We start from the raw sequence: 20,521 nt of genomic DNA, 5'->3' as shown, positions 1-20,521 counted from the left end.
CCTCTACTCGCAATGCGCTTACTGCGCGAGATTATACATAGCGGGCGGAAACGGAAATACGTCACGCAAACAAAATGGCCGCGCCCGTACTCGACCTTGGGGTAAATTCGCGTGTTGCGCTGCAAGCGGCTCGCGAATACTGCAAAAAAACTCGCGAAACAACAAGCCGCAAAAAAATAAAATGCTCATTCGCACGAATTGGCGGCTTCCGCGGTCGGTTTCGCACGACGCCGCGCCCCGCGAATAGCGCGAAAAAAACCGAAAAACGATTTCAGCAAAAGCAAAAGCAATGAGCAGGTGCAAAAGGTCAACCTCATGATTTGTAACGATTCTTTGTAGTGCTTCCTGAGGGGGCCCTCCAGAATTCGGTTGCCTGCTTGCAACTATTGTGTGACCCTGCTCTGACCTTAACTGTATGCCACAAAGGTCCTGATTTACAGCTAAAGGAGCAGACAAGCAGGTGCCAGGCTGGAACTTTAAATTCTTTCAGTGACACATTAATTAGCCCCTAATTCATTATTGTCAGTTGGGGCAGGGCAGGTGTTGTTAATAAACTAACCCCAAATTAATTCATGTCAGTTCAAGCAGGGCAGGTGGGCTTGCTTTTCCCCCCCATCTTCTACAGTGATGATGAACCAGAGGGTGGCATTGATGTAACAGAGGGTGGCATGGGTCAAAGAGAGGGTGCCAGTGGTAAAACAGAGGGTGCTGGGAGGCTGTGATGATGAACCAGACGTAGAAACAACATAGTCGCGACCGTTGCGAGCTGACAAGTAAGTTCGCAATTGCGAACTAGTACCAAATCCTCGCGAACTGGCAGAAACAATTGCGAACACACAAAAAAAAAAAATCCGCAAATTCGCGGGAATTCGCGGATTTTGAGTTCGCAAATCCGCAAAATTCGCGAACGCGAGATCCGCAAAATTTGCCCATGCTTAATTCCAGGATCCTGCCTGAGGGGGCTGCTGCTGTTGCTGGGCCAGAGGACCGCCACTTGGATTGTCTCCCTGCCTGGAGACCCAGTGAGCTGGCTCTGGGCCCAGCTTTGCCCCCCCTGCCTACCTGAGGACTTGCTGGAACTCTGTCCTGCTGAGGGCACCTGGGAGCGCTTTGGACTTTCCCTGTAGCGCCTGGAAGCGCTGGATTTCCCCTGTAGCGCTTGGGAGCGCTGTATTCCTTTGCCTAGCGCTGGGAGCGCTTTGTTTGCCCCCTCTAGCGCTGGGAGCGCTGTATTTGCCATTGTAGCGCTTGGGAGCGCTTTTTGGTCCTCAGCCGGTGCCCACCCGGCGTGTGCCCGCTTGATTTGCCGGTTTTGGAGGCCTTTGGCGAGTGCCCACCTCGCCAGGGACCTGGCCACCTGATCGAGTGCCCACCTCGATTTATTATTTCAAACTAGCCGGTGCCCACCCGGCATTTGCTTCCTTTGTCCCCCCCGCCGGGCAGCCGCGCTGCCTGCGACGACCCGGAAGTGATTGTCAGGCCGGCCAATCGCTGTGCGGCCCCGGGGGGGAAGGACCGGAAGTCCCGCCCCACCGCAGCCGCGAGACGGAGGAAGAAAGCTGCCTGCCGGTCCCCCCGGGGATCCCGAGTGTAGGGAGAGCCCCGGAAGTTCTGCTGATCTCCAGGGAGGCCGGGAGCCCGCCCCGCCTCCCAGGACGCCCCCGCCGCAGAGGAGAAGACTCCAGTAAGGCACCGCAGCTCCGGAGAGCCCAGAGGAGCGGGAGCTCTCCCCCCGCAGACAGCCAGTGAGTGACTAGCAGGAGAGGGGGGGCGTCGGGGCACATTGCCGGTGCCCACCCCTCCCCTCCAGTACGAGGCCCTGAGTGGTCGTGAGCCCGTGAGGCTCAAGGCGGCATTACTGCAGAGCCCCGAGAGGCTCAAGGGGCATTTGCGGCATCTCGAGTCCCCCAGAGGGGGGGACTCCCTACAAAGGTGCCGCGACGTGAAGAGTTGTGCCTGAGCAAGGCACCAGTGCAATTGCCCCCCACAGCGGCCCCACTTGGCAGCGGGCCGCTCCCACGTTGTCCAGCAGACATTTCCTGGGGGAATTTATTGTTTTCGAGCCGCGAAGGATCCCCGGGGGCACCGTTGTTGCAGGTGTTCTGTTAGAGCCTAGAAGGCTCTTGTGCCATTATCTTTCTGAGTCCACAGAGAAGCGGGACTCCAACGACCGGCTCTATTTGTTTTAAGAGCCCAGAGAGGCTCTAGGGGGCATGTCCTTGTGGCCAGAGCCTTCAAGGCTTCTCCGTGTTGGCCACATCCTCCTCACAGTTGCCCAGCACTTTGTGGGCAACTGCCACGTTTAGGCCCCTGACTGTGGGACACAGGGCGTCCTAGCCCTAGAGAGGCCAGTTGGCCTAGGGACTGCCACAGGTTGTGGCTAATGTGATTCTGGTGCATTTATGATTTATGTGCCAATGTGATTACTGCGCAATTGTGATTGCTACACCTCTGATTGTTTTTAGACATCATGTGTTTTCCTTCCCTGCACCTCTGAATGTGTTTTTATGCATCATGTGCCTTGTTCCTTACACCTCTGAATGTATGTTATGCATCATGTGTTATATGTTTACACCCCTACAGGTATTGTGATACTTAGGTGGTTGTTCTTGCTAGTACAGGTGGTGCTAGTGAGGTCGTAGTTCCCTGCGTGACCTGTTCCTAGGGTGGTTAGGATTGCGTAGGTGCTACTTAACCTTTACCAGTAGTTACTGGGTGTGTATTTTATGTTCTATTCTGTGCTACAGTGGTTTATATTCTATGTCCTAAGTGCTGATTCCTGACAGTGGTCCATGTGGCCCTGTCTTGTACATATCCCCTGTAAATTCTGCCCGGGGGCACATTGTAAAGTGTGTGTTTTATCTAATGTGTTTTGGTGTAATACAAAGGCTATTTTATATATAACCTTGTGTGGAGTTTCCTTTGTGGTGGGCCTTGGGTGTTGTTGCTGGGGTGCGTGCGCAAATACTTAACTCATATCGCCTCCAAGTTTAGCCTTGCTGCTCGCGCCACGTTACCTAGAGGGTGAGCAGGGGTTATCTTGGCGTGTAACTCCCTTGCCCTGACTTAGGAGTGGTGGTCTCTGACTGACTTTGGCGCAAGCCCTGGCCAGCCAGGGATCCCATTTCTAACAGCAACTAAACCCGAAGGCATCAAGGCGCTTAATGCGTTTGGTCAAAAGAGAACTGGGAACGGGTTATTGGTAAGCTTCCTGAAAGAGCCAGGTCTAGAGTGATTTGTGAAAAAGGGCATGGGAAGCAAGACCCTTAAGGTCCTCAGGGAGGGAGTTCCAAATTCTGGGGGCAAGGGCTCGGAAAGCCCTTCTGCCCCATCTGGCCTTGGATACTCGAGGGACAACGAGCAGATTGTTGTTGGAGGAGCGAAGTGCTCTACCAGGGACATAAGAGGACAAAAGTGACCGAAAGTCGGGAGCAAAACAGCAGTGACCTCGGAAGGGTGGTGGGGGCTTGGAGCAGGATTGTAAAAGTTAAAGCCTGGTATGGCGCAGGGAGGCCACGGCTCACATGATGTTTTTGTCACATAGCAACTGTTAATTATGTTGGGACAAAACAGCAGTCACCGCGGTGGGGATGGAAACATGCTAGAAATGACAAGCAGGGAGAGAATAAAACAGATGTGGAGAAGAGAAGGTGTTTATGCAGGAAGAGGGGAAGTAGGACGAAATAGGAGGTAAAGAAAAACACAAGCTGGGCGCACACAGGGCAAGCGCTTCATTTGACAGACCACAAAGATCACCCAATTAAAAAAAAAAATAAAGCAGCAAATTAGGGTTTCTGGGCCATAAAAGGTTTGAGTTTCCACCAAGGGCCTGTAGCACTGAGGCCATGAAGGACTGCAGGAATGAAAGTCGGCGAATGTAAGAGAACATCTATGGAAAAAGCAGGGCTGCTCTAGGAGGGCGAGGGGAAAGCACACTGCTGCTACAGCTTAGACCCAAAGGAAGAGAGCGAGCTTTCAAAACAAGAGACGGATGGCAGCACGGCACGTAGGAGGGGAGGGCATACGCTGCTCACAGAAAGAATACAAAACAGCAGCCGGCGCAGATACCAGGGGATTTGTTGGGAGGAAGACAGCAATGCCACCAACTTAGATAAGATTACACAATAAGAAAACGGAGAGTATAGATGTCTTCGAGCCGGAGGATGGGGCACAGCGCACTCAGCAACCTCAAAATCTCTGGAAATATAAACACGTATTAAGGAGAGGGAAGCTAATGTATACAGAACTGCACCAAGATGCATGCAATAGGAAACAATGCATTTAGGGCCTCTGGGCATGCCGGAACATTACTCTCAGACGTCCTAAGAAGGGCTGCGACAGTGAACAATGTAAGGATCCCAAACTGAACCACTGGTGTGATTGATCCACAGCAGGTCAGGGGAGGGGGGCTGCACTGAAATCTCATGGGGTGCGCCTTATGAAGGGCTTCATGTGTATTTGGAGGAAGGGTAGATCAAGAACTTGTGCACTGAGGCAAAAAGGAATCATGATGAAAACAAGCCAGCTCTTGGCATTGCTGTGGGGAGGGGGGAAGGGGGGAGGAGAAACGAGAGACATGGCCTGGCGGCCGTGAATAATTAGGGGAGGGGAAATGCCTTTAACAAGAGGCTAATGCGGGGAGAGTGCACGGACAAGCATGAAAAACAAGCTCTTGGCAGCACAAAATGAGACGGAGGGCATTGCTGTGGGGAGGGGGAGGAAAAATGTGACCCGGCCTGGCGGCCGTGAAAAGTACAAAATGATCCCTTTCAAGTGAAGCTGCCGGCGGCAGATGGCTGGCTTTCATGTGCACGCGCTTTTCAGGTCAATGCGCTTGCGCATTGAGCTTGCTTTTCACGGGCACAGCATGAAATCGACGATGATTAAGCTCTTGTTAAGCCCCTATATTCTCACAAGCTCAATGCGCAAGCGCATTGACAGGCGAGACCTAAAAATGAATGCGCCCCACACCCTGTAAGAAACCGTCCAGGGTTTGGGGGGGTCTTTCATTTTTAGTTTTTCTGACTCATACTCCTACTTTGGGAATTAGTTTCAGAAAGCCAAAGCTTTTGAAAAGTTTTCGTCAACGGCCATTAAAACTGACTATGGCATCCACCAAAATATTTGTACATTGAATGGAAGCGCCATCACAGCAGTTCCTTTTAACTTAGAGAGATGACTGTTCGGCCAGCATATATTTCTACATTTGAGGGATGGTAGTTCATCAGGATGTTGAAGGTGATGCTCTCGGCCACAAAATGGACAGAGTACCGAATATCAAAAGCAAAATCTGCCCTCTGTTTTGATTGCAGAAAAGTGGGACATTTGGTGAGAGCTTTCCCACAGCTTCAGGGAAATCAGCCAACTCGTATGACACTAACAGACGCAGAGAAAGCTCACGGATTACTGAAGTGTGCATTGAAAACTAAGCTATTTATTTTCTACAAGGACAGATAACTTCTCAAGGCCTGATCATAGCACATGCCTTGTTAGATATGGGAACATCTGGATGTGGTTAGATAGCAAGTTTCAAACCGCACAACAAATTACCGTCACTGAGAAACCAGTGAAGGAAGAGATTCATAGAAATGATGGAACTGCACTATAATTTGGAACAGTGTGCTATGACTCTTTCTGGGACAACCCAGACTGGACATGTGGAACAAATCACTGAGATATTGTGTGTGAAAATGAAGATAACAGTGGTATATCATGCCATTTTCAGTGCAGAGGATGAAGTTTATGTGGCACCACAGAGAAACAACACCTTTCTTCCCCCTAACATTTATGATTCACACTGATAAACAATACAAGGCAATTTATTGATAAGGTACATCCACTTCTCAAAAGGTCTACTAAAGGTTTTTGATGGGCCACTACTAGTACTTCTCACTACTAGTACTTCTCTGACATATCTTTTTAATACTTCCATGGCAGTTATTGGCATTGCCAACAGAGAGACCGCAGATTAAACAGGTATAATTCTGAACTCTCCTCCTACCCTCCTGAGTAGATATGAAGAATACAAACATTTCACGAACAGCACCTTTCACAATCTAATCTTCTCATATACCTGAATAATGTGGGACACTTGTGCAACCTTTCCCACATTGCAACATAGGCGCTGTAAATAGGGATATGGGTGCTGGAGCACCCCCAAAATAATGCTGGAGTTACAAGGTGAATGAGCAATATAGATGCCTTTACAGTTTGTTTCTATCTTCTCACATTTGCTGTGCATTTTTTTATACTACAGTGTATCGCCCTTAGTGGGAGAGGTATGCCCAAATGTGGGTCCCGTGCACACAGTGCCATTAGAAACAAGCTATACCTGGCTGATGAGCCATACTTAGGGTAAATTCGTTCCTGGGTTGCTTGTGTTATGGTTCAAGGAGGTCCTAGCCTGCCATTTCAGGCTGAACTGTTCCCATTAGAGCAGGGTCAAGACTAAATGGCGTGCGACTGGGTCCAAACTGAGGTGCCATGGAGGCAAAATAACAATGGATTGGGATGCAGTCCAGAGTGATTACCAATGGCTGATATTAATTCAACCATTACATCAACACTTTTTTGTATACTACAGTGACTCTTCCTCAGTCAACCCAGACTGGAAATGTGGTTAAAATCAGTTTTCACCTTATTAGTGCTCCATCTTTTTCCATTGTTCTGGGCACTCCATGGTTGAGGCATCACAACCCTCTAATAAATTAGGAAAAGCCAGAATTTAATGTATTATACTATGCCTTGCATTGCTTTCTAAAACTATCAGCGAAGACGCAACCCTTGACTTGTTCTACTCTTAAACACAACCGGTTGGTGGCTGCTGACGAGCAGGACTGAAGAATTCAATATTCTACACTAGTATAGAGCATTTACAGATGTCTTCAGTGCAAAGGGGGGCTGATTCCCTTCCTCCACTTCAGGAGAATGACTGCCAGATTGACCTGAAGCCTCGATGTATCATCCCACAATGCAAGATCAACCCCTGATTGTGAAGAGGCTGATGTTCTTCTGTAATATTAACAGAAACACTTAGAAAAGGGCTTTATTAATCATTCAACATCACAATTTTCTTAGTGATGACAGCAAATGGAGAACACAGACCAGATCTGGAATCCTGCATCCTATACCAGCCCCTTATCATCAATGGACATGATCCCTACTGTCTTTAAAAATAATTTACCTTCCAGTCAGTGATATATTCCTATTTTGATAGTAACAGACTATTTTAAGAATATGGTGTATGTTATTCCATGAAAATACTTCTCACTGCAGTGGAATTGGCTGGGAGTTTATTATCTAAATTTTCCACCTCCATCGTCTACTTGAGGTCCTCATCAGCGACGCAGAAACACAATTTGCATCTCTATTTTGGACAGATTCGATAGAAAGGGTTGGTTGCAGGCAGTTTAAGTCAACCAGTTATCACTTGCAAACCGATGGAGAAACATCTGTGATGTTTTTGCTTGGATTATGCATGTGCCTGGTACTGATGGATTGTACTAGCTGACTTTGCATACAATATCTCTTTGCACCTGTCTTTGAGAAGATACCTTTCCTTCTGTTCCTATGGTTACCATGCACACATGATTCCCCCAAATATGTCAAATTTAACAGTTCCCTGTGTGGCTAGTCTAGCATGGAGACTAGGGTGCCTATTCACAAACTGCATTTTGTTGTACATGAAGCAATATTACTCAAGTACCACAAAATGCTATTCACTATCTTACATTCAGAGACCACTGCCTCGGCCAGTTCTGTTTTTCCAAGCCGAACTGTCCTACAGATGTGCAGGCACCATAGCCACCTGTCTGTCAGAAAGAACCTGGGGCATATTACTAAGCAATTGCGATAATTATCGCTATTGCTTGGTTAGAGACAAAAATTTACAGCTGAGCTGCGGCGATTTTTATCGCAGATAAACCTTGGTATTACCAAGGTGTATCGCAAATGCGATAGAAATTGTCCGCAATGCATGAATATCGCTGAAAAGTCAGGGATATTCATGCATTATCGAGCTAATGCTCTTAGCCATGTTATCCACCTCCCATTGGATAACATGGCTAAGAACTGCTCCTGGGCAGGTGTTAGCTTTTGGAGATATTTGCGCTTAGCGCAAATATCTCCATAAGTTGGTAAAAGGAGATAGCGATGTTAGCGACTGTTTCCAGTCGCTAACATCTTGGCACGCCCACTTTGCATGTCATTAGTGATAAATATCACTGACATGCAAAGTGGGGCCCAAGATGGTCGCTATCTCCTACTAGCTGTCGCTAACTGGCGTTAGCGACAGCTAGGTAATAGGGAGATAATTTTATCTCAGCTTTCTTGGCTTTTAAAGCCAAAAAAGCGGAGATAAACCCCCTTGATAATATGCCCCCTGGTTTGGTTATCCTCTATCCTCTAAATACTTGATGATTCCTGCATCTCACAATAAGTTTACACCTCGATATGTAGTGCCGATTACGATCACAGGGAGTGCAGGAAAATCTATCTTCTAGTTAGCACTACCTTTCGATTGGCACATGTATCCTGTTTTGAAGTGTCTCTAGTTAAGTCTAAGATTGCTGACACAATAAATAAAACCACCACCAGTGCTCGTCGATTGGTCACCAGAGGGAGAAGATATTGATTCTTGTAGTTTCCGATGCCAGTTAAGAGCATATGTTGTTCTGAAAGGGATATTAATATATATTAATTGTTAAACCTGTTTCTAATGCTCAGCGTCCCCTTGATTTTCGATCTCTATAATTCTTCAAAAAATGCTTATTTGAGTTGCATATTAGATTTATTTCTTTATAAGATTGTTTTTAAGTGATTCTTCACTTTGCAAGCCATCCACATTTTGGTGGAAGCTTAAATTAGATGGCTTAAAAGGAATTAACAATTAGCAGTTGATGTGGTCGTCCAAGCATCCATGAATAAGTATATGTCAGCAGGGTGAAGGGGGGAAACACATAGCACTAGCTTCTCATTACTTCAGTGTTGTCAGCCTCTTTCTTATTTATCGTGTATTAATTTAGTTGGAAGTATGTTTTGCTGTTGGTTCCATTCCATTGTATCCTAAGGGTAACTACCTTCAAATGAATGCTACATATTTCACAATGTGCACTGCTATCTAGAATAGTGAAGAGAAATGTTACTCGTTCTTACTAAATTTCAAATTTGATTTGTTATAAAGCGTAAAATGATGAAATACTAATGATTTACTTCTTTCTAAATATATTCAAAATGCTGCCTTCGACATCAAAATAAATTATAGACAGAAAGAGCTGTTTCAAAGATAATCTGAAAGTTTTATTATTTTAAAAGAGAAACATGTTCTGACATATTAGCCAGCTAAACCTTAAACCTGATCAGTGTTTTCTTTAAGGCAAATGGTGCGTTTTTGTGAGATGTTAGCGCCAATGAAGTTACCATTAACATAGTCTATGACTGGAGTTTACAAATGTCACAAAAAGCATCACATTTATGTTAATATTTTACTACAAGAGAGATTTCTTGTTTTGTAGACACTTTTGATGTATTACATATGAGGAAGGTGGACCATGTATTTTATTAACAAACAGGTGTTCACGAAAGGGTTTACTATTCTCAAATAGGAAACGAAACAATAAATTGTACATAATTAAAAAACATCAAAAAGTGCTCTGCTTAATTAGCTGAAATTCCAAATTTTATATAATTATCCCTACATTTGAATAAATGTTACAGAATGTTCCATGTTTGGATGTCTATATACAAACGTGTAGCAGTTCCTACTCACTTTTTCTGCATTGACGAAGGGAACCTTCAGAAGTAAAATTATAAGTAAATATAAGTGACGAGTAACATTTTACAGGCTTATATTTTGCTTATAGCAAATTGTTCCAAAAGGTGATGTAGGGTACTGCTATTGTTCAGTTATAGCACAGCACATTATCATAAATATTCGCATTTATTGTGACAATTTTTTTTAATCACTTTCATAAATATATATGGCTCAAGTCAACATTATTGAATGTTATCATTGCAATTGGCAGCTCAGCTAGCAACCTCCGAAGAGAGGGGCTGGATTTGATGCCTGTGGAACAGTTTTTCCCAAGCCAGCGTATTAGTCCAGTCTATGTGACATATTCTCTGGCCAGGCCGTTTCCCCACCATGATACCAAACCTGCAAGTTTGACAATTCTGCAATTTAGGAATGTAGTTGTAGATTATTTCAAGGCTTGGAAGAAAAAAATGTTCACATGTTTATTAGTACAGTCATATTGGATAGTGAATCAAAAGAGATCCAAAGCTTGTAAAATGTCTTCCTTATTTTAATCAACCGGGGGTCTATGTAGGAGGTAGAGAGATGCCTCAAGGAGAAACCAATACTGAACAAAGCCACTGAAAACCAGTAGTTTTTCAAATCACTGTTGGAGCTAGCTCTGCAATCCGCATCTTAAGTCATCAGTTTGTCATGCACAAGGAAGATTATGAGTGCACTTGCAGCCTTTGTGGGATTGGTCTTTCTGTTAAGAAGTGCAGTCAAAAGTACAGAATTCCAATACTGTGCGTCCATTGCATTAAGACAAAAAAGTTTGTGAAATAAACATTAAGAGCAGACTATAGAATGGTAGGTATTGCCGTTGTGGATGTGTGCTCTCTCGGTGCATATTTTGCAAAGAATGGCAAAAAGACAGCCAGCATGACTCCAACGATGGCCAGCATGTAACCCCATCCAATCTGACAGTCTCCGGCGTAATAGATGCTTGAATTTTCACAGTACTCCTTTACGGTAGCAGAGTTGAGACCAAAAGGATAAACCAGAAGTCCGGAGGCCATGATGAACACTGTGGAGGGGAAAAAACATGTATTACACATTCAATTTAGGGGAAATCGTTTAAAATGTAGCTGATGTATGGAGTTTATTGTAAAAAGTGCCTTTTAAACAATGTACAATTCATCTTTAATCAATGGTTAAATTTAGTAATCCAGTCTTAACCCATATCTCTACATTTTGGCGTAGTGGTGGTTCAGAGTATCTCTTAAGAATTGGATCACAAAGCGAGAACTAGTTGGATCCTTTATATATGTTTACCAGTTACAGCCCATAATGTGGATGTGCAGTGGGACGTGTATACATGTGCACACTCACTTCCACCCATCTTCTTACAAGCACACGCATACTCACACCCACCCATCCACATGCACACTCGCTCACCCCCATCCATTCCCAAGCGCACACACATACACCCATCGGTCCCAAGCACATACAGTTGTGCACACCCATTTTACAGCACGCATGCACAAATGCATATGCATTCATTCATGCACATATGCACCCAACATTCAACAAATACCTCCCTGGCTGCTGGTGGAGAAGCAGAAAGGCCTCAGTAGTTCCTGCTGGCTTTGAGGAAGGAACTGATGGAAGATCCCTCTGCCTCCTTCCATTGAGTGACCTTGTAAATAGGTCAGCTAATGAGAGCAGGGCCAGATTCGGAACCCAAAGCAGCCTTGGCAATTTGCTCAGCAAAGCCCCTGGGGAGGCACTGCCTGGCTCTGGGAGGCTGAACCTTGCTTGCTGCTTTTGTTACTGGTGCCTGATATTGCAGCACCGCTACGAAACCGACCCCCAGTAACAAAACCGGCTTCTACTACTGTTGCTGACCCCTTCGGACTCTGTGGCGGGGTATCATTGATCGACAATTAGCACCAGGCACTTCAGGGCTCAAAAATGAAGCAGCCAGGTGTATCTATCAGTGATGCTCCCCCTTGTCCCGAGGGGAAGGATCTCACAAGATTCTGCCGGGCAGATGAGGTCACACTGAGGGCTGTGAAATATTCAACCTGGTAAAATATGGCTCAGGCTCCCAGGCTCCTGCGCAGTTTGTATGATTGAACCTGCATGTATGCACCCTGCGGGCCTTTACAACACAGTCACTACCCTAACTGTGACATTACCACACGTGACTTTACCATGCATGTCATTTGTTTGTTTGATAAATCGGTATTCAGCTTAAACAACCATAAAGAAATTCTATAATAATGCAGCTACCAATGAAAACAGCCATAAAAAAATGCAGTAATAATACAGATATCAATAAAAACATTCAATGGATCAATTACGGCAGCATCCAATTACAGCATACATTGACTGGGCACACACTTAAAAGCATCACAAAGAGAGCTAATACCCATATCGCTTCCTAATGTAAAGTGCTTGCCTAGTAAAATGTATAGCAGCTACGCAAGCTTCCGGGGGTCCCAAGTTGGTTAAAAATCTACAGCCTTCAAGATATGAGTTAAAAGAGCAAAAGCATAAAACAGGGACTAAACTTTCTCCTCACAGATTTATAAAGTGCCCAAAAAAGTAAAAAGTGCTTTGACTCGAGGTACTGTCACATGGCATGGTGGAAGGTTATCTTGTCACCCGTCTTGGACTGGAAATGTGCCTATAAAGTGTACAGTACCCAAACGTATCCTTGTCGAAAAATCTGTATTGAGTATTTTCTATAAAACTAAGGGGCATATTACCAACAAGTAGCGATGTTTATCGCTAAATAGGCTTAGCGACGATTTTTTTATCGCTGCCCATCGCTGGATATGTTAGCGGAGAAAACATGCTATTAGCAACGTTTTTCTCCATTGTGCTAAAATATCCAACGATAGCGGCGAAATGCTTGAATATCGCTGAGAATACAGCAATATTCACGCATTAGAGACGAAATGCTCTTAGCCATGTTATCCACCTCCCATTGGTTAACATGGCTAAGAACTGGTCTGGGCAGGTGCTAGTATTTGGAGATATTCGCGCTTAGCGCGAATATTTCCAACGCTGCGCCTGCCTTGCTAATAGGCGATAGCGACGTTAGCGACTGCTTTCAGTCTCTAACTGGTTGGGTACGCCCACTTTGCATGTCATTAGCGATAAACATTGCTGACATGCAAAGCGGGCCCCAAACCGCTCGCTATCGCCTAAATGCTGTCGCTAACATCAGTTATCGACAGCTTGCTAAGAGGGCGATAGAATTATCGCCGCTTAGCGGCTGAAAACGGACGCTAAATCGGCGATAATTACCTATTGCCCCCCTTGGTAATATGCCCCTAAAATAGAATTTCACCTCCTAATTAAAAATCACGTGTTCCAGATTTGCAGAAGGTTTTCATACATGCTTGTCCTGGGCCTGTTCACAGTAGGCAGTCTTAACTAAGGCTTTCGCTGCACATGGTATTTGATTTTATTCTTCAACAGCCCACTGCCCCCCAGCTGCCTAAAACTGCGGCATATATATATGCAAGCCAGGGAATACTATCAGCGTTATCGAGGGCCAAACAATCCAGAAGGATGAGCCTGGAAAAATCCTAATTCTTGTGCATTCCACACCTTTATCCATAGAAGTAACAGGGCCAAACCCACACACTCCTCTAGAAATTGTAGGCCTGCCTCCAAATTACAAAAAAGGTCGATGTTCCCTGAGGTACCATCAATAGTCTCCAAAGAAATTATTTTTTTAAGAAGCTAAAAAAAAAACTCTCACGCCCCCTATGAAGCAATGGAAAGACACTTGGCATTAAAAAGAGCTATCAATTCATTTACAGATCTATGTATAATGTCATTTTTTTAAAGTAGTCCATGTTCATTAAACCATACAGCCAAAGAGGTGCTCTCCTGGACGCAGCGTTTAATTAAAACAACTTGTTTCTGTTCTGCAAAACGCCTCTTGTCTTTTCATTTATTAAGGATGAATGCATATCCCAAAAACATTTTGACGATCCAACAAGGAGATATTGGTTAATCGAGCCCTACTGCTGTTGAAGAAAGATACACATACCGAACGGAGTCATTTGCGCAAAAAAATTGGTGAGCAGAAGCCATAATTGATTAGATGTTCTGCTGAATCCATGGGGCGGAGGTACATCCAGAGGCAGCCGTCATAGGGTAAGAGAACTACATTTGATTCTTAGGGCCTCATTATGATGTTGGTCGGAAAGTATTCTGACCGACTCAGTTTTGGAATGGTTTCCGAGCGTATCGGATTCTAGGAGTCCGACCGACCGATTACGATGTTTCCGACTTCAATGTGAGCCTGTGTTCCGACTGACAACACAGTCTCCCATTGAAAGAAGGGGTGAGTGGGGAAAACCTTGCACCCTGTGCAGAACCCCATGGTGCCTGCCACACTGTGCAGGGTTGGAATAAGGGGACCCATGGGTACCTCCAAAGGCCCCAACCGGAGGTCTCCAAGTGAAGGGGGAGCCTGGTACGGGCCCCCAAAGTCAGATTCCTACAGACGATCCATGTCGGACAGACCAATTCAGAAAGGCTGTTAGAATCTGACATCGTAATCGCTCGGTCGAAACGCGGTCCGTAGAGCCATACGAGTCGGCTCCAACCGACTCGGTTCCTCCGATTGCCATTCGGACTCGAGTCGGAACCGAGTCAGAAAGTCCAAACCGTTTCTGACCATTGTAATCGGCCAGTAATGTTTCCGAGTTGGTCGGAAACAAGGCTTTCAACACGGATTTGGATGAACCGAATGCCGTTCGGATCCTTTCTGACCGACATCGTAATCGGCCCCTATGTCCCAATAAGTGGCGTGTGGCAAAGTAGGACAGGTGCATAGATGACTTTTGTTTTGTTCCTAGTCAGCAAACTAGAAGAAGGTAAAGGTAGCTAAAATGTTGGTTATTTTACCCTGGGCAAGGAGCACAGGGTACGGCTATCCCTGGGTGTCAGTAAGGGATCACTTGTACCTCTTGGTGTGGTTCAGAGGATATGTTTAGTCCCCAGGTGTCAGTAGGGGATAACGTAACTGCTGGGCATGGTGGTAAGTCGGTACTCGTAGGCTCTGGGTGTGATATAGAGCCAACATCTCAAACTTGATTTTTTGTAGTTACAAAAGTACTTAAGGCTATTGATTCTAACACTGATAGTACCTGAAAGAAGTCAGAGGTGTTTCCTTTTTGCTCTCCACTTGGATCACTGGGCATTAATGTAGGGTGTAACTCTGCAGCGAGGAAAACATTTTGGACCTGGGTGAATCAGGTATAGATTGTGTCTGGGATCAGAGGGCGGATAGTTATTCCTTTTTCTCAGCTTAAATTGTTGCAAATATTTGCCGGCCAAACCAGTAGTGACAGACTATCAGGATCACCTAGTTCTGCATACTGCAAAGAAGCATCGTCTTTTCATGGGCAATAAACAATACAAGAGGGCTCCGTGTTATGGACATAGTTACAATTTATTCGGTCAATCTTTTTAGTCTCTATTCGATTTTATTTACATTTTTGTATATTCGTTGATAATGTGGTACTGTTGAACCTTTGCAAATCATGCTGCATGGTTAAATATTATGTCTCATTAATAAGTCTATGCTTTTAGGTGATAATAAATGTTTTTTTTCCGATCAGAAGTTCATGATTGCTAGTTTTATGCTGCAAAACAATCTGCATTGCCCTGAAACAACAATTGCACTTTTGTTACAGGTTCATATTGCTTCATTGCATTATTGTCTCAATTGGTTTGCTAACCAATTTTTGTTGATGCATCAGGTATTTATTTAACTCTCCGAGTAGTCATGTCTGGCAATACTTTTTTACAAGGAAACATAGAAGTCCTGGCTAGTTCGCTTTGCCTACACTTATGGAATATTTCCTACGTTTTTGGAGAGAACCTATAGTTTGCAGAAGGGGGCTGTGGTAAAGCTGACTTTTAAGACAGCACGTTTTCATTTTAGGAATCATTCAGACCTACGTTTGACCTTCAAGTACCCTGAGGTTTGGTGCTAATTGTGCTAATCTTGCGAATTTCTGTAGTACTGGCACTTTGCTCAGCGGCCTTGTTTGAATTGTCTTCAAAGGATCATGCACACCACCTGTTCACTCTCGTGACCTAAAGAAAGGAGAAAGAGGAAAGTTGTTCTCTACACACCTACCGAGGAAGTGATTGAAATTTGTCAGATCAACCACATACATCATCACCTAGTGGTTGTATTTTATAAGACTATTTTGGTCACTGCATGTGTACGTTAATTTCCTTCAGAGTCTAAGTAAAATGTTATGAATTCTTTAGCACAAAAATACTGTTGTGTGGCTTTATTTTGGTTTTCTCTTTAGCCACTTTCTTCTATATTATTTTCCCCCATATTTTCATCACGTTCTAATTTGGGAATAACTTTTAACACTCTTATCCATTTTGCTTCATTTAATTAATACATTGTGATAGTTTATTTAAACATGTTGTTTTAGTGGTTTATTTTGCATACTGCCTATATGTACTTTCTCTGACGTTTGCCTTGTCACTCGAGACTAGTTAATAAACCCAAGCAAAGGTTGACTTCATGGCAACTTGCTTATCTCAGTGGAATAGACTTTGGGGCACTACTGGTAGGCATTTTCTCACAGAGTACATCTCAAGGATCACATCTTAGATGGAGAAGAAAACTCACACTGATGGACCAGCTAACATTGAAATTGCTGAACTCAAGTGTTGCATGGTCTATTACTTTCCAGCAGATGGCGTTGGAGTATAGAATATTTGTCTTTCCTTTTAGTGCCCAGTCCAAACCTAAACATACATTTTGCAAGTAGTGCTGGGACCTGCAGGGAATAATAACAACAGACAAGTGCCAAAGACGATAATACTTGATTGGATAAATTAAAGTATAAGAATTTACTTTGAAGGAACTATAATTAGCAAATGTGTGTTTCATGTCAATGGGGTTCTTTTTATTTCCTAAGTTCCAGGCTCTGAATCCACTCCTGCTGCCCTTCGCCTTTCAATAATAAATAAACGTATACAGAGTTGGCTTCCTTAATCCACTAAGAAATCAGAATTCGAATCAATGTACATTCTTAATAGTTTCCTCTGTGATAATGGTTGTACATTATCCTCTTTAATTTTTTTATTTACTTTTTCGGTATGCCATTTTCTCAGCAGGCGTGCTCTTTTGCCCAGCTTGGTCATTGCCTTTCTTTCTTGCCTTCTCTTCTGCTGCAGCATTCTTGTGCCCTTGGACTAGTGTTCCTACGCTGACCATATGTATCTGTGTAAAATATATTACTCAGCCCTCCACAGTAAGTCACAAAGGCAGTACAACTCCATGGATAATATGAACCAATTGTCCATGTTTCAAAAAGAACACAGTAGAAGAGTCCTATATGTAGTTGTTAACTTATTCAGTTCTTTATTTCTCATCTAAAATATTTTGATTGTAGCCATATTCCACATGTTTCTTCCCCCCTGAGACTTCTTCAGGGCTCCTTCCAATCACATTTTGCGATGTGCTTAGCCCTCCTATGACTAGTATCCCTGACAAGACGCCATTCGGAGATGTGCATCTCGAGGCACCATACTTAACTATTAACATACTTCATTAGAGGACCAAACATATTGGTTTGGCATCATTTTTTATAGCAGTCAACCTCCCTATTTTGACTTGTACATCTTTTTATACGAGTGCTAATGGCTTTGTGCATTGGGCCCTTCCTAAGAAGCACAGAAACTGCTACACAAGAATGTCTTTGGTGTTGTGTTTTGCATTTTGTTTAACCCCTTGCGTGCTTCTGTCGGCCAACAGCTATTGCGCGCAATACCTTCGTAGTGCTGCGCACGTCCGTTGGGCGGCCCCGCCCACTGCGGAATTGCCGCCGCGGTTAACCGGCTAAAGTTAGTCTTATCAGCTCACTCTGGCATGCATTAATTTGTTCAAGCGTATTTTGAGCCAGGTGTTTTGCTCATTAAGTCGACACAAAATAGATAACTGGGCATGATGGAACTCATTATGAATCCCTATGTTAAAAATAGTCCGGTAACTCCACACCACGATTTATTAATATCAACCATGGTCTTCAGTAATTACCACATCGTTACGATTTTGGCCCTCGGCATGGGGAAGAACTGCAGAAATTGGTATTTACAAACTGATCTCCAGATTTTTTTTTCCTCACTTTTCCCCAGATATATTCTGGAATTTTTCCACTGATGAAAGGTGTATGGCAAAAAATTTGAAGGTTTAGATTTTCCTGAAAATCTCATATCCCTGATACGGCAGGCAACTCCGGTTAGTGGCTGAATTAGAATTTGTTAGGGTCTCAAAATGATGGCCAATGTATTTTAAATCATAAAGTGCAGTATAACAAATAGCTGTGTATTTGTATCTTCAGCAAGGTTCAGGAAGAGACACATAGGATGAGTGAAAATACTCTAGTGGTTAAGTTGAAAACTACGGAGGCGTGGGCTACAATCCTTGCTTCCGCAGTTTGCCACATTGTGTGATCTGGCTCCATTTTCATTTCCTCTGCATTCGTTGCCATATTTCTTTAAACTGAATGTGCCTAGATATACACAACATGTCGAAGTGCCTAATAGCTATCTGGACTGGGCGTATTTTAAATGAAAGCTACAACATAATACATTTGTGTATTTTCTCTTCATGAGGTTTCAGCTAGGGAGTTATCAAGTGGATATCTAGGTTTTCAGGCCTTGAATCCCAGCCTTTTCACTTGATCACATTGTGTAATTATGAGCAAATGTCCAATGTATGTGTGCTTCAATTTCCAAATAAAGACAATCTACAAGCCAGTGTTTTTTCAACTGGACTAGACAACTTTTCCTTTAAACTAAAGATATGAACTAATACCTGTGTGTAAATGTTTACCTGCATGTTTAATAGATATGTTGTAAACTATGGATTCAGGAAAATAATCACTTTATTTATTTGTGCTTCGGTACTGTAGCTGTCAAAATGTGTCAGAAATTCACTGTCAGTAAGAAGCACTATGTAGATAATTGCACTGAAGGAAATAGTAAAATTGAATGGTTGAACTGGGTTAAAAGTATCACTGCAGTACTTTAATGAACTGGTAGACTATATGATAGGACATTCAAAGTATATGATAGAGAAGACAGTTGAAAGCTTCATGCCAGCTTCTTAATCGGAACGTGTTTATAACTATGGGGCCAGATTATCAAGGAACGACGATAACATTATCGCCACTTTAGAGGCAGGAAACTGCCGCTAAAGCAGCGATAATGGGCTTAATAGTATGCCCTTGAGAATTCCCATAGAAGCCCAGGTTCACACCAGAGCATGGGCTTCTATGGGAATTCTCAAGGGCATATTATCAAGCCCATTATCGCCGCTTTAGCGGCAGTTTCCTGCCGCTGAAGCAGCGATAATGTTATGGCCCTTGATGTTAACAATATGTCCTTTGTATGTATTAGAATGTATATTTCTTTCACAAACCTTATCAAAGGTCTCCATAGTATACCTTAGAGCCAACCTCCTTTCACCTGGATTGGACGGGTTATATGACTGAGCCCAAACCACCTGGTTCAAGTTTTCTTAGATCCCCCCTGCACGCAGCACTGCAGATCTACGTAAGCCTCACAGTGTTCTTAATGAGCAGTCCCTTTCAGTGTTCCAAACCTTCTACAAAAAAGCACCAATATTAAAGTCTTTCTCTCTGCAAAATTGCCCCAGCTGAGGGCTTTAATAAATCAGAATGGGTTCCAGAAAGCCAGCATATACTGCCCCCTTCTGCTGTAAACCCTGCAAATGGCCTTGTGCCAAAGTGTGGTGAACACACAAGATACAAATGGTAAATAGCCGTATCTTGTTGCTCTCCATTCTATAAGCTTTGCACTTCAAGAAATTGAAAGCTGGAGTATTGTGGGGTCCCTTCATTGAATTAGCAACCTTTACCTTCTATGTATTTTTTTTTAATAGCTGGGGCTCGACCAGGTCAGCGTCTTACATGATAACAGGTTACTTGAGGCATATAAATCCAAAGTAAATTGTAAATGTACAGTTGCAGAGCTGGGGAAAAAGTAATGGCAACTATATAATACATATCATTTTGCGATAATAAAGGTAACTTTCAGAAGAGTTCTTAGGCAGGACAAGTTCTCGAAACAATCTGGACCATTGTTGACACTGGAGCAAGAGAGCCTTTTATTTCTGTTTTGAAGGAGCAATGAAGGCTGTGTCCTGATGTTAGGAGGAGGAATGTTTCAAGCCCTTGGGGCAAAATGTTTTAGTTTTTTGGAATGATCGGATTTCAGGAAAGGCAGTGGTGGTGCTCCTGAGTTGCTATTCACAACTAGAGATTGTCACATTGTTTCTGAATCCAATAATTTGGGGGCTCCTGTTTTTTTTTTAACCTGTTTTTGTAGGATTTTTTTACGACTGCTCACTTTATCACTGCCAACCAGTGCCAAAGTGCTTTGCTCTCTCCTTTAAACATGATTGATTGGATCGGCTTATACCCACCTAGTCAAGCGGCACTACCTGTGCCCAGTGCCTGTAAAGTAAATGCAACTATTAGACCTGCAGCACTGATTGTGCCACCCACTTAAGTAGCCTTTAAACAACATGTCTCATGCTTGCCATTGCAGCCTGTGTGTGCAGTATTAAACTGCTATGTCGATCTGGAAAAATAAACCTTTTGCCAGTCCCAAACCTCCCTTTTTAACTCATATAAGTCACCCCTGGGGCAGACCCTGGACAGTCCAGAGAGCAAGGTGCAGTGTATTTAAAAAGATGGACTT

General features: G+C 43.8%; 1 protein-coding gene across 1 annotated transcript in view; it reads right to left on the bottom strand.

Annotated features, from left to right (window-relative positions):
* Positions 1–9,273: 9,273 nt before the first annotated feature.
* Positions 9,274–20,521, bottom strand: part of LOC147730250 (LHFPL tetraspan subfamily member 7 protein-like) — a 773,975-nt gene continuing 762,727 nt past the window's right edge. The window contains exon 3 of the mRNA XM_086955015.1: positions 9,274–10,817. Coding sequence (XP_086811141.1) covers positions 10,591–10,817 — 227 coding nt within the window. The 3' untranslated portion in view covers positions 9,274–10,590. The remainder of the gene's footprint in view (positions 10,818–20,521) is intronic.

The sequence above is a fragment of the Lissotriton vulgaris genome, chromosome 2_1 (genome assembly GCF_964263255.1).
Source record: "Lissotriton vulgaris chromosome 2_1, aLisVul1.2, whole genome shotgun sequence".
Lineage (NCBI taxonomy): Eukaryota > Metazoa > Chordata > Amphibia > Caudata > Salamandridae > Lissotriton > Lissotriton vulgaris.
Note: the sequence above shows the minus strand (reverse complement) of the source record. Positions and strands in the feature narration are given on the sequence as shown.